The following is a 13,237-nucleotide window of genomic DNA, read 5'->3' as shown; positions in this document are numbered from 1 at the left end:
GGATATTGAAGAAGTTTCTAAAGGTACTCAATCCCTCTATTGGCTTGAAGTATTTGATTAGAGTAGGAATGCAAGCAGAAATTACCTAGTTTATAATAACACTGGAGTTATTGCCTAAAGTCCAGGAGATCATGGTTGAATATTAGGGAATTCCTAGTCTGCCCTCCATGAAGTGTCAGTAGGAAGCAACTCTCCAAAGACCTGCTCTGTAGACTGAGTAGATTGACCCATTTCCTATGAATATTCAGAAATGCAGACACTCAAAGCTAGTTCAACAAATACTTACTTACTTTAAACTTTATGCCTCAGTTTCATTCCTATACCTCTCTCATATTCAAGAGAGGAAAATCTGGTAAGTCTTTCTGAACACAGCATGGGCTGTCCTTTCCTTTCTGAAACGTGACAAGTTCTTCCCTCTAGAGGAAAAATGAAAGAACCAGACGATAATCTCTATAAAACAAACAGAAGCTGTCAAGCAGTATTAAGATGTAACTGTCCCCACATTGTTAGATATCACGTTTGCTCTGTATTTACACTCTGCAGTAGTTTATAAGCACTGATCTTATAGGTGATGGAGAGTGAAAACACTACGTGGAGTAAGGGACAGAACTGGAACTCAGATCCACCTGTTTGTATAGTGATGTTCTAGGTAAGAAAGAGCTGGCACACTCAAACTGGGTGATTAAGGGGAGTTTTGTTTTTTAAAGGAGGAGGTTTATATATGTGTGTGTGTGTGTATATATATATATATATATGTATGTATGTATTTTAAAAAAGGAGTAGGCAGAACTTAACTAAAGCAAAAAGCAGTGGTGTCTATGCAGCACCTTGAGGATAGCAACTGAAAGGAGCTGTTAGCATCCCAGACCTGAAGGATCAAGTGGGTGTAGGGGACGGGAGGGGAGAGACAGAAAGAGAGACAGAGAAAGTGTATGGAGAAGGCAACATCACAGCACCTATAGCATTTGCCAGAGAGGCAGAAGCAACTTAGATACACATCAGCAGGGACCAAGAGAATAAGTACCCAGACCTGTTTCCTCTCACCCTCTGACTTCCTGGCAGTGCTTCCCATTGGCTGCCCCTCCACTGGGAAGCCTCGGAGATGAGCATTGATCCATGTGGTCCAGTTAGGTGGACCCAGAACGGGTGGGAAAGGGGAGCTGGAGGGACATGCAGGAGCTATCCAGTGCGGTGTCTGCCCCCAGGTCCTCTGTCCTCCTGCATTCAACAAATCGTCTTTGCTTGGCTGCTCTGTGCCAGGCATTTTGCTTTGGAGGATACAGAGATGAACATGGTGTGATCCTGCTTAGATGCATGGTCTTCAGAGACTGTCAACCATGTTTCACTTGCTATTTTTTGTTTTGTTTTATTATTTTTTAAATTTATTTTTATTGAAGTACAGTTGATTTACAATGTTTAAGGTGTGCAGTAACTTTAGTTATATATATATGTGTGTCTATATACATATATGTGTGTGTATATATATATATAGAGAGAGAGAGAGACAGAGAGACAGAGAGACAGAGAGAGAGAGAGACCTACTCAGATTCTTTTCCATTACAGGTTATTATAAGATACTGACTATAGTTTCCTATGCCATACAGTAGGTCTCTGCTATTTATCTATTTTATATATACTTGTGTCTATCTGTTAATCCCAAATTGCTGATTTATCCCTCCCCCTCCTTTTCCCCTTTGGTAGCCAGAAGTTTGTTTTCTCTGTCTGTTTCACTTGCAGTTTTCACTATCATTTGTGGCCTTTATCCTCCCACTATAATTTGGGGCTACATTTCCACCCTCACATCCAAATGCTCCTCAAACCTTATTCTACTATATTTCTTACCTTTTTTTATTTCCACACACTGCTCATCTGTGTTCAACTTCTTTCCATTTGCCAGCCTTAAATGTGGCTGAGGAAAGCTAGTAACCTAATAAATGTTCAAATGTTACTGATATTATTTTATTGCATTAGGTATTTGAAAAAGAAAAAAAGATAAAGTTGGAAGAAATCATTTTTTTTCCTTCAAGAAAAATTTTTAAAAAGAGGTCTAGAAATTTCTCCCCTGATCCTCTCTACATCCACATCAGAATAAATAAATAACTGCATTTTACTCCTGCTAGGAGCTGTTTGCAGTCAGAGTAAGGAAGGCACAATTAAAGATTTCAAGGCTGTTCCATGAGTGGATTGGATGTAAGTGCTCTCATTGCTATAGCTCAAAAGATTTGAAATTGTTTTGGGAACTAAATGGAAGAAACTTAGCTAACACCCTGGACCATTTATTAGTGTGGCCAGAGTAGCCTTCTTGTCTTTGATTACCTTGCTCCTCCTATAGCAGCGGAGGAAGAAAGTCTCATGGTGCTGGAATTTTCCTCTCAGTGTTTGCTAAATGCTTAGAAAGCTAGACCTCCCACTGTCTAAACTTGAAGCAAACAGGCCTGAAAGGACCCCTTTGGAGAAGCCAGATGTTTGGAAATAGAAGCTGTAAGGAAAAAGAACTGTTGCATTTGCCAGGAGGCACATCCACCAAAAGGGAGACCAGCATTTCAGTTCAGGGGGAAAAAAAAAAATCATTTGAAGTTGTCTGAAGGCCACACTCAGTTGAAAGACCAGAGTTGAAGACCTGACCATATTGGAAATTAGCATTGCTAATGATGTTTGCAGAGAATCATGGATTGTTTTCATCTATTTTACTTTCTCTATGAATGCCCAACTTAGAGAACACTGCACGATTTTGAATAGTCTAATAATGATAAATGTTATTTTTAAGGCAGTAGTGACAATATTAATATCATTTTTTCAAAATAAAAACTGTCAAACAATAGCATATTGCTTTCTTCTTGTCAGTTCCAGTGGCATGTTTGAGAGAGTGGTAGCCGACTGTCTCAGCTGTCTGCTAGAATGGAGGGAAAGGCAGTCTAAGTGGCTGGCTCTCAGGACTGTTTGTTTTCTGATGAGAGTCAGGTATGCAAATATCCATGTGAGTCTAGAAGAACTGAACCCTGGCACCCACGCTTCTATAGAACATCTGCTCAGACGCTTTACAGAAGGAGCTCTCCTCTTTGACATGGCCTCCACTTAAATCAACATAATGCAGAAGTCCACAACCTTTCAAGAAGATTCCCCAGATGAGGAAGTACAAACAGTCTGTGTCCATTAATATGAGTGAATCAGTCACCTCTGTTCACCTGCATTACCTTTCAAGGCTAAGCTCTGTTGAGAAGCAGGTTTCTTTGCCTCTTTGTCAACACTGAGTTGTTCTTGTGTTGATTAATCAATCCATGCATGAGACGTTATTAAACATCTACTATGTGCCATACATTCTCGTAAACACAGAGAATATGGTGTTACGCAAAACAGACTTCCTGTTTTTTCAGAGGTTATCTCAAAGAAAAGAAGATAATCAATAATTAAACAAGTAAATAAGAACAAATCAGGCAATAAGAAGTACAAAAACCCATATTTCACACACACACACCCCAACACCACCATCACCACTACAACAAAAATAAAGGGCAGTGTGAAAGGGAGTGACTGGGGAATCAGGATGTTTTTACATGTGGTGGTTAGGGAGAAGGACCCTCTGGAGCATTGGTCCCCAATCTTTTTGGTACTAGGGACCAATTTTGTGAAAGAAAAATTTCCCATGGAGTGGGCTGGAGCAGGGATGGTTTCGAGATGATTGAGGTACATTACATTTATTGTGCACTTTATTTCTATTATTATCACATCAGCTCCACCTCAGATCATCAGGCACTAGATTCCAGAGGTTGGGGACCCCTTCTCTAAAGAGTGGACAGTAGAACCAACAGTGACAAAGGAAGAGAGCAGGCAAAGATCTGAGGAAAGAATGTTCTAGGCAAAAGAAACAGCAAGTGAGAAGGCAGTAAAGGCTAGTGTGACCAAAGAGTAGGGAAGGAGAGGGTTGGAAATAGATAAAAACAAAAAAGCAGGTGGTAGCCAGGTCATATCAGGATTTGAAGACACAATAAAGAGTTTGAGTTTTACTTGAAGCCAATTGGAAAACAATGGAAATTTTTTTTTTCCCCCAAATGAGTGATCTAATCTATATTCTTAGTAGCTCAATCTGGACAACATGGAGAATGATTTCGTGGGATAGGAGTAAAGACAGGGAGGACAGTTAGGGATCTATCTGATCCAGGTGAGACATAAGGGGAGGGAAGAGGTGGCAGGGGAGCCAGAGTGTTGATGTTTTATCTTGAAAAAATAGGAGGCATGGACAGCTCACCCCAGCAACAGGATAGACTCACACCCTTAGTCTTAGAACTTTATCTAGTCAACGTTGACCCAGAAAGCCCTTTAGAGATTTCACTGGAAACCCTTCCATTTAACTTGAGGAAACCTGAAAGACGGGTAAATGATGGGACATACCCAGGGTCACTGGACAGGCCACTGGCAATCCTGAAACTGGGCCTTGCGCTGCCCATCCGCCAGGGGTTAAATAAGGTCAAGGCCACACAGAATGGAGAGCCTGGTTGGGGCTTTGGCAGCTTGGTAGACCTTCTTTCCATTCCTGGGCTTCCCAGTCTCTGTGGTATGAATACATGTACTGGGAAGAGTTGTGGAGTCACTTCAGGGTCCAGGAATCCATGTGTGGATTCCGCACACCCTGGACCCTGAGTAAATGAAAGTGTAAACGCCACAAAGTGGTGTCTATTAACAGAGAGGTTAATGCTTTGGCACCTGGCATTCAACTGGCTTCAAACCGTGGCTTTATGTTATTGACTGTTGGCTTTGGACTTAATTCTTGGCATCTTGGTTTCCTCTTTTTAAACCAGAATGAAAATTGTAACTCCTCACAGTTCTGTGAGGCCCACACATGACAACCACTTACACAGAACAACAACAGAAACTTAGACTAGTTCCTGACACAAGCAAATACTTAGGGAGTGTTTGGCATTGCTATGTGGAAGACAGAGCTTTTTTTCTTTTCCTGGAAGTAGGGCTCTTAATATTCAAAACGCTGATAAAAATGACTCACTGTCCACCTGAAGAAACTGTCAAGTGTGCATGTGCCCCACGGGTGGGTGGCTGTAACTGCGTGTCTTTAACTCGTTGGAACACTACTGATCACCAGCTGCCTGGCAGGAACTGTGGCCTTTAGCAAAGGGGCCTTATTCCTTTAGTCAGCCTTTCATTCATTTATTCCACAAATGCTTACGGAAAGCTAATGGAAATGCCAGGTGGTTCTCAGTCTTTTTTTTTTTTTTTGCTTGCTTTTTCTGTGTTCATTTGCTTAATTTACTCCCCTGTGTAACTTCTCTTCTTGAAATGCAGTGGTTTTTCAGTTGGTTGGTAAGGCATGGCAGTGAAGAGAGTACAGGTAAGGGATGGAATGAGTTTATCAGAATTTCAAAGGGGCCACCTACAGGCTGAAGCTTTCTTGCATCTCCTGGAGGGTGACCTGTGAGGAGCAGGCACATCACAGGAGGAGGTGGGGACAGGCGACTGGAGGATGTTGAGCCCAAGTTGTACCTGAGTTGAAATACTATAGCCATTCTTCATTTGCTCCCCATCGCCCTCCATTAACAGCTCTGTGAGGTGTTAGTATGCCCGTTTCAAAAAGGGCAAACTGAGGCTTGGAGACCTCAGATACTTCCCAAGTTACAGAACGAGACAATGGAAGACTGAGGCTGGAACCCTGACTCCTCATCAGGTTTGGTTGTTTGGTTGGCCCCCGACCTCCTCGAGCTGTTATTGTGTGTGTAGAAGAGGAAGAACAGGAGGAAGGAGATGACGACTGTCATGATGCTTGTTGCGGTGCTGGTGCTAGTGTGTGTGAGACAGAGAGAGGGACCCAAGGAAAGACTCAGGACGGATTCTGAATTAATAACCACCAATAAAAAGTCTAGCCAGCTGAAGGGAGCTTCGGTTGGGCCATCACTGACCACACAAAAGATGAAGCAGAGATGCCTGGGCCAGCCTAACACTATTCTTGTCCCCAGAGGAATCCTGAAGTAAGGAACTTGGTGGGAAAGAGGCTTGTGGGTTTCTCCCTCCTTTACTGTGGTGCAGACCCCTGAGAGAAGGGCCTCAGGAAGCTTGCGTGGAGAACATCTAACCTTCGGGAGCCTCCCCACGAATTCAGTACATATACCCTCCAAATATGCTGTCTTGGGATGATGTACACACTTTCTGGGCCAACCCCATCCCGCAGAGGCCCATTTGTAGATAAAGCAGACCTAGGTCACACCAAAAGCTTTCGAAACCTGCCAGGGAGACTTTAAGTCACACTCCTGGGACAGATAAGCCACGAAGTCATCATTTGTCCTTTTCCCCAGTAGCCAGAGCCTGAAAAGCCTGTCTTCTGATGCCATCACCTTCCTCATTATTTAGGGTTGTGGTATGAATTTCCCGAACAGGGATCCGACATCACACCCAGACTTTTCCATAAAAACAGGGGCAATTTTTAAAACAAATACCTATTTCCCTAATCTATGCAAATCTATTCATAAGGATTTTCTAAAACCACGCTTCCCCCATGCACCCCAGACACAATAAAATCCCAGCTCCTTTTGATTTCCCAGTTTGTTTTTAAGCACTGGGTGAAGGGAGGAGGGGGCTGGCAGAGTCAAGGGGGAGCCGGTGCTCCCTGGGTGATGCAGGCGGCTTACTCAAAGCAGCCAGTCCCGCACTTGTAGTTGGGAGCAAAAAGCCAAGTGTGGGATGGTAACCACCTCCCACAAAGCAGGCAGCCTCTCACCAGAGGGAAGTATCAGGTTGCTGTACTTCGCCTGTGGGTTGTCACTGTCTAATAATATGACCGTTTTGCCATCTCTCTGCAAATAAAGCAGAAGCTGCTACCTGATTGGTATAACATCTCCCTTACCCTCCTCATTGATTTTCTCGTTCTCCTCCTTTGCTTCATAAAAAGAGGGACCAGTGGCTGGTGCTGTGGACAGAGAAGCTTGATTTTTAGTATGAGACAGCCTCTATTTTGTTTCAGGAGAGGGAAGTTGGATTATCAATTCTTTTGTAAATGTGTATGGTGATATTTGCTCCGGTAAGTTTCTCTCTCTCTTGATTTACAGCTGGCTGTGTGTGTGTTTGCATAGATTTAGACTGTACAGTCACTTATCTTTCCAAATATCATTTTTTGAAATCTTTAGTGATGTCTTTTTTATCTCTTACTTTGCTTGCTTGTATTCGTCTGTTTAAACCGAAGAGCTGTGCTGTGTGGTAGTCTGATGCTTATCTTGGTTGTTCAAGAATGTGTTGGGTGTCTTTGAACATAGTAAGGAAACTATTAAAGCAAACTTATATCTGGCTTCATAAAAATGTAATGTCATTCTGCCTCACGCCAGGAGTGTTTAATGTCTTAAGTATATTCATTGTGCCATAACCTGCCTGCATACCATTTTAATTAAAGTTTCTTCCTTAGTGTCAGAGCAAGAATTTCTTAAACTCCATAAATAGCTGATAAATATTATGTGCTGTGCCAAAAGGGGTATGCTGATTTCATGAGGTCTTAAACCAGAGTAGGATGGATGAGTTTTCTCTTACGATTAGGTACATGCACCTTGAAAAGAACTGAATTTATGGAAAGTGTTCAGATCATTACTCCAGAATTCTGTGAAAAGAGCTAATTGTTAAGTGGCTGTTGCTTCTCTTTCTTTGCACTGTGTATTTGTGCCACCATCTGTCAAATGCCCAGCCCTGGCTCTCCTGTTTCTATATCTGATGCTGATCAAGAGAAAAGTTGCTGTTATTAAATTCATACTAGTGCAAACCCACTATCTGCTCACCACTGCTGGTTATGGTTTTTAAAAGGCACTACCTGGTTAACTGCTTAACTGCTTTTTTTTTTTCCCCCAGAAAGTATTAAAGGATCTGAATTCTTTGTTGTTAATTCAGAAATCTCAGAGAAAGTCTATTAATATAATTATCCTAGACAGAGATGATAAGATGATTAAGTAATTGCTCTAATGGAAACAAACTGAGGCTTTCATCTTCTCTTTTTGTTGCACAGACAACAAATCTGCATTGTCTTTTTTTCATGTTGAAATGGATTAGAGAATATATTTATAATGAAAGTTAAAGCATCATTGAATAAGAAGCAAGAGGGGTGGTTCTATTTTTCAGAGATTTTGAAAGTTAAGTTGGGAACGTCATGTGTGCATAGACCTCTTAGGCATAGAATCTTTTCCATAAGAGCCATGATTCAGATCCTGAGGTAGTCTAGGAGCAGCTCATGGAAATATAGTGTCTACGAATCTGGAAATGTGGTCCTCACATCTCCTTTTGAGCATTCAGCCCCTCACACACTCTTTGCAAGCTGGAATGAAACCACTCATTCTGACAAACAGATTTTTAAGTTTTGGTTAATTGTGTTCACCCTCAAAAATCCTCCAATAATTAAAAAAAAAAAAAAGCTATTATATATTTAAAACAAAATCCTCCAAACCCATATGAACTTACATTGCCTCTTATTAGTCAAATAGGCATGTTCCTAATGCCAGCAGTATTAGATGGCATAAACCCTCACTGGAACCAAGCATTCCTTAGCTGATCATTTGTTGAAAAAAGAAAGCTTTCATCCTTAGGCTGTTGGCATTTAGTGCTAAGTAAACTCAACAGCGCTGAACATCTGTCTTCATCTTCCCAACACCCACTCCCCCAGTGGATCCCTTAATATTTTTGCCATCTTTCTCTTTACGTGGCTGTCGTAACAGGTTATGTACAAAATTGTGAGGTGTAAAAAGACTTGATTGTCCTCTGAAGCTGTTCAGTAATAGGAATGAATGCAGATGTGAGGGGTGGCACCCTGCAGGTGAAAGCATCTTGTCCTCCAGGTTGCCAGTTGACAAAACTGTTAGGGCTCCAGGCAGGCTCACATCCAGTGACAGAGGAAGAGCAATGGGGCATCCGTGTCTTGAAGACATCAAGACCTTTTGTGTGACAGAGGACTAGCACGCCTGGTCTTAAAAGCATCCCTTTGGAGAAGTCCAGAATGCCCTATCCCCCCAGTAATGTTGTAATCTCTTCCAAGGGGTAGGAATCTGTGCCACATTGGGAATAACAAAGGGAATTTTTACTTCACGATGAGACCATTTATTCTGTTTAGCAAGATAAAGAATGCCGTCATTTCCATTCAGTAAGTGCCTACTGTATGTCTGGCACTGTGCTAAGCACTTTGCATGGCTTGTTTCCTTGAGTCTTCACAGCCATCCCAGGATGGAGATCACATTACCTCCCCGTTTTACAGATAAGAAAACGGAGATAGAGGGCAAATTTGAGGCACAAACACAGTGATAATGATGAAACTCAGAGCCAGGCAGACTCATTCCGGAGTCAAGGTCTTCATCGTTCCCCTCAGTCAGAGTTTCACTTCATCAGTGCAATCTACAGCCAGCTCCTAGTCTGCAGTGATTTGCAGGGGCTTACAATAACACACCATATTTTATTAGTGCTTTTCTGTCTTCTAAAACTGCATAGCCTCCTTCTCAGACTGTGCTTTTGTGACTACAAGCAAATTATGTATTTGTAACTGGAGAACGTGTATTGTATTTCCACTCAACTACAAAGATGTGGATATGACGAAAGGGAGCCAGTCTAGGGAGAGGCATATGCAGTAGTGGCTAAATTAAGGTAGCTTTTTAAATTGATCATAAGAAATCCATCCCTTTGCTTTTCACTCTTTGGAACATAGAGTCAAAATAAAGATGCAATGATAACATACATATCAGTACTTCAAGGCATCTGGTTTGTCACTGAGGGAAAATACAAAAAGCAGTTGCTGCTGAATTGATGTATTTGTTGAGGATTTGTAGAATTCTCACCTTTTTTTAATTCACCTTCAGCATTATTTTCTTGCACTTTGTGGTCAGCTGGAAAGCATGGAGGTGGCCCTTCAGGTAGAACATTGCAAAGCATCTATACCACCTGAGTTATTAAAAAATGAAAACAGCTGCCAATAAGCATGATGAGAAGCATGCCACAGTTGAAATTCAGAGGTCCCAGACACATTCTTTTGCACCTGAGCACTGAACCCCCTATTTGAAATTCATTTAAGCCGATAAAATTCAAATGGATCTTTTGGGAGGAAAATGCAACTGACATAGAATCAATATGTTTGAAATTTCTCCCCCACTGGCGGTTTTCAGGCTAGAGGCAGGGCACACCTTTCATAAGGTGAACCTGTGAAATGCTGCATTTTTTCCCACAATGAGAGAGAAAGGATTGTGATTGATGAAAATGTTGCCAGAAGAGAGAGAACTGAGCTTAGGACACTCTTACTCTGTTTCACCCAAAACCAGAGGGATCTAAAAATGCAAGCAAACAAATAAACAAAAACAACCCATCCCAAACTGGGAGGATTAAAAGTTCAGTTTTGAAGTGTTGACACAATATTGACTTCTTGGTGTGGCCTGCTGCATCTACTAGTGATAGCTTTTGAGTTACTTCTAGTGAATTAAGAGTTCAGAGTATTATCAAGTGCGAAACAGATTGCCAGTCCAGGTTGGATGCATAAGACAAGTACTCAGGGCTGGTGCACTGGGATGACCCAGAGGGATGGGATGGGGAGGGAGGTGGGAGGGGGGTTCAGGATGGGGAACACATGTAAATCCATGGCTGATTCATGTCAGTGTATGGCAAAAACCACTACAATATTATAAAGTAATTAGACTCCAACTAATAAAAATAAATGAAAAAAAAAAAAAGAGTTCAGAGTACAGTACCCAATAAGATGTTTCCAGAATGACTGCTATTTTTGTCAAAGGCAAGGTTAGTAACTATAAATTCTCTATACCTCTTTCCCTTGCTCTTGAAAATTAATACTTGTGTGGTTAATCAGGGCGTTGTATTACAGCCAGTGAAGAAAAAGAAATTTTTAAATCAATCTGCTTTTTCCAACAGCATTCATGAGTTTTAAATATATGAACAATCATCACATGAGCACTTTTAAAAATATAACATTGTTTTCATCCACAGTGTTCATCAGATATAGGCTCACCCCTTCAAACTAAACTTAGAGACAGTTTTATTAAGTGTTATCATATGTCAGTCTTCATCTTCAAGATAGATGTTTCTTCCCAGAGGTGACCAAATCCAATATAAATCACATAGAGATTGTATTTCATCTTACCTACATTCCCTTCTGCCTTTTCTTTGGCTGTGGATGTGTATACTTAATCATGTTGATCCTTAAGAGCTTAAAAACGATCTATTAAGTTTGGAGGAAGCATCTGGTGTTAAGACATAATGAGTGCTGGATGAGGCTTGAATTTGTCATCAAACCTTCTAAGCTAGTGTACAAACAGAGCTGGTGGTCCTGTCCCGTACTTGTCTAAGAAGATGGAGTCAGGGAGTATTTTGAGCCTGAAAGGAGCACAGGCACTGTTCTGTCTTCCAGAAGAAGCTCTTGGTCATTGGTGTGCATTTAAATGTTTAAAGGTTAAGGTTGAATCAAAAATGGAAACACCTCAGTCTCTCTACTCTGCAGACTAATGGATCTGCATAATTAATATATTTTACAGTGATCATTTTTTAACACAGATTCCAGCCAAAAGTCTTAATGGGAAATGGTTACTGGGAAACTTTAAACACATTCTCCTATGGCTTCTGGAAAGCTTATTACCAACACAGGGCAGTCAGTTCACTAGGGAGCTCTGGGTTGGCCAATATAAGTATGTAATCGTGTCATTAGGGTTTTCTGGGGGGACTGGCAGGTTGGGGGTAAAAAGTTTCTATTGATAGTCACCATGTAACTTCCTCAGCCCTGCTTACAGAATCTTTAAATCCTCCCAAAGTACCACACATTGTCTCCATGTAGGCTTTCTGGCAAAGACATGACAAATATTTTAGGCTTGTTTTATTTCTGGTAAAACATGGACTTAAGAACATTCATGCCCAATATAGATTATTATTGTGAGCACTGTTTAAGTCGCCATGTTGACGTCCACATCTCAATGATGAACCCATATATCTTTATCTAGTTTTGGATAAGGGAAGAAAAGGGATATAATTTTTCAAAACCTATGACATTCAATTTGCCTTCCTATGAAATTGAATGGTCCAAAAAAATTTTTTTTTAGTTGAGGGCAGATTTGAGGGAAGGCTTGGAGTGTGACTTCACCAGGCTATTCTTACATTCAGCTAATATTTAAGGATGCCTGCCACATGCCAGGTGCCCTGCTAGGCATGGGAAATACAGTGATGAACAGATAGACAAAATATCTGCACTCCTAGAACTAAATGCCTTCATTTTCCATTTTCTCATCTAAACCTAGTTTCTCCTTCATGGCCAGGATGTGTCTTTCTACAAGCATAATTGAACTGTTCTAGGAAAAACATTTGCAGGAAATATGCGCTTTTGGTCCTATCTGTTCAGGCTCGGTGAAGGAACGAGGGTGAATCCGTTTATTTACTGATGTGATTACTGTCTGGCTGAAATGGAGTGCTCTGAAGGGGGTAGTTGGGGAAGGCCTTCAGTTGTGCCTCCTAAGCATTATTTATCGCTCCCAGGTATCCTCAGATCTGATAGGCTATTCTTACTCTTACCTGACTTTGGAAGAGAAAAGAAAGACGCTCTGACAGAACAGAAAAGTAAAGAAGCTAGAGGAGTAGATAGAGAGGGTCCCTAGAGGATATAAGATTTCACTGGCAGTATGAATTAGTTCTATCTGGCATTGAGTTCTCTGTGGGTGTTCATTCATTCAGAAAGCATGTTATATATATTGGGTGTCTACTTTATGCCAAGTATAGCTCTAGATGCTAGAACACAGGAATACATAAGATACACTAGCTTCTAAAACTCATGCAGGATTTCTCAACTTTGACACTATTGACATTTTTGGCCCAAATAATTCGTTGATGTTTGGCCCAGATAATTCGTGGCTGTATATGTATTACAGGGTGTTTAGCTATATCCCTTGCCTCTACCACTAGATGTCAGTAGCCAGCTGCCCCCCAACACACCACCAAGTACTGAGAACCAAACTTACCCCCAGGTAAGTCAGGTAACCTCTTAAAAGAAACTGAGTACTCACCACCAGTTGTGATAGAACCTTCCCTGAACACATCTACTTTTCTGACTTTCAGATACTCTGCTGCATGGTTTACCTAAGATTCTTAAGTGGTTTTCCCCAAATACTCTGTGCAACTTATCTAACAAAGATAAGTAAGGCATCTCTAAGTCTTTCTTTTTACTACTATATTCCTTTTTTCTGTATAGCACTTTACCACCATGCTCACTTGCCTTACATTGTCTTATTGAATT

At 41.2% G+C, this 13,237-nt stretch overlaps 1 protein-coding gene across 2 annotated transcripts in view; it reads left to right on the top strand.

The window, feature by feature from the left end:
* The window catches only part of SYNPR (synaptoporin), a 283,980-nt gene that overhangs the window by 116,805 nt on the left and 153,938 nt on the right, over positions 1–13,237 (top strand). The window contains exon 1 of one of the 2 annotated variants that reach the window (XM_043886752.1): positions 6,723–7,021. The exons of the other annotated variant lie outside the window; for it this stretch is intronic. Coding sequence (XP_043742687.1) covers positions 6,998–7,021 — 24 coding nt within the window. The 5' untranslated portion in view covers positions 6,723–6,997. Of the gene's footprint in view, positions 1–6,722; positions 7,022–13,237 lie in introns of those variants that run through there. 2 annotated transcript variants of the gene reach the window in all.

The sequence above is a fragment of the Cervus elaphus genome, chromosome 24 (genome assembly GCF_910594005.1).
Source record: "Cervus elaphus chromosome 24, mCerEla1.1, whole genome shotgun sequence".
Lineage (NCBI taxonomy): Eukaryota > Metazoa > Chordata > Mammalia > Artiodactyla > Cervidae > Cervus > Cervus elaphus.
This window is presented reverse-complemented; position numbering and strand designations above follow the sequence as displayed.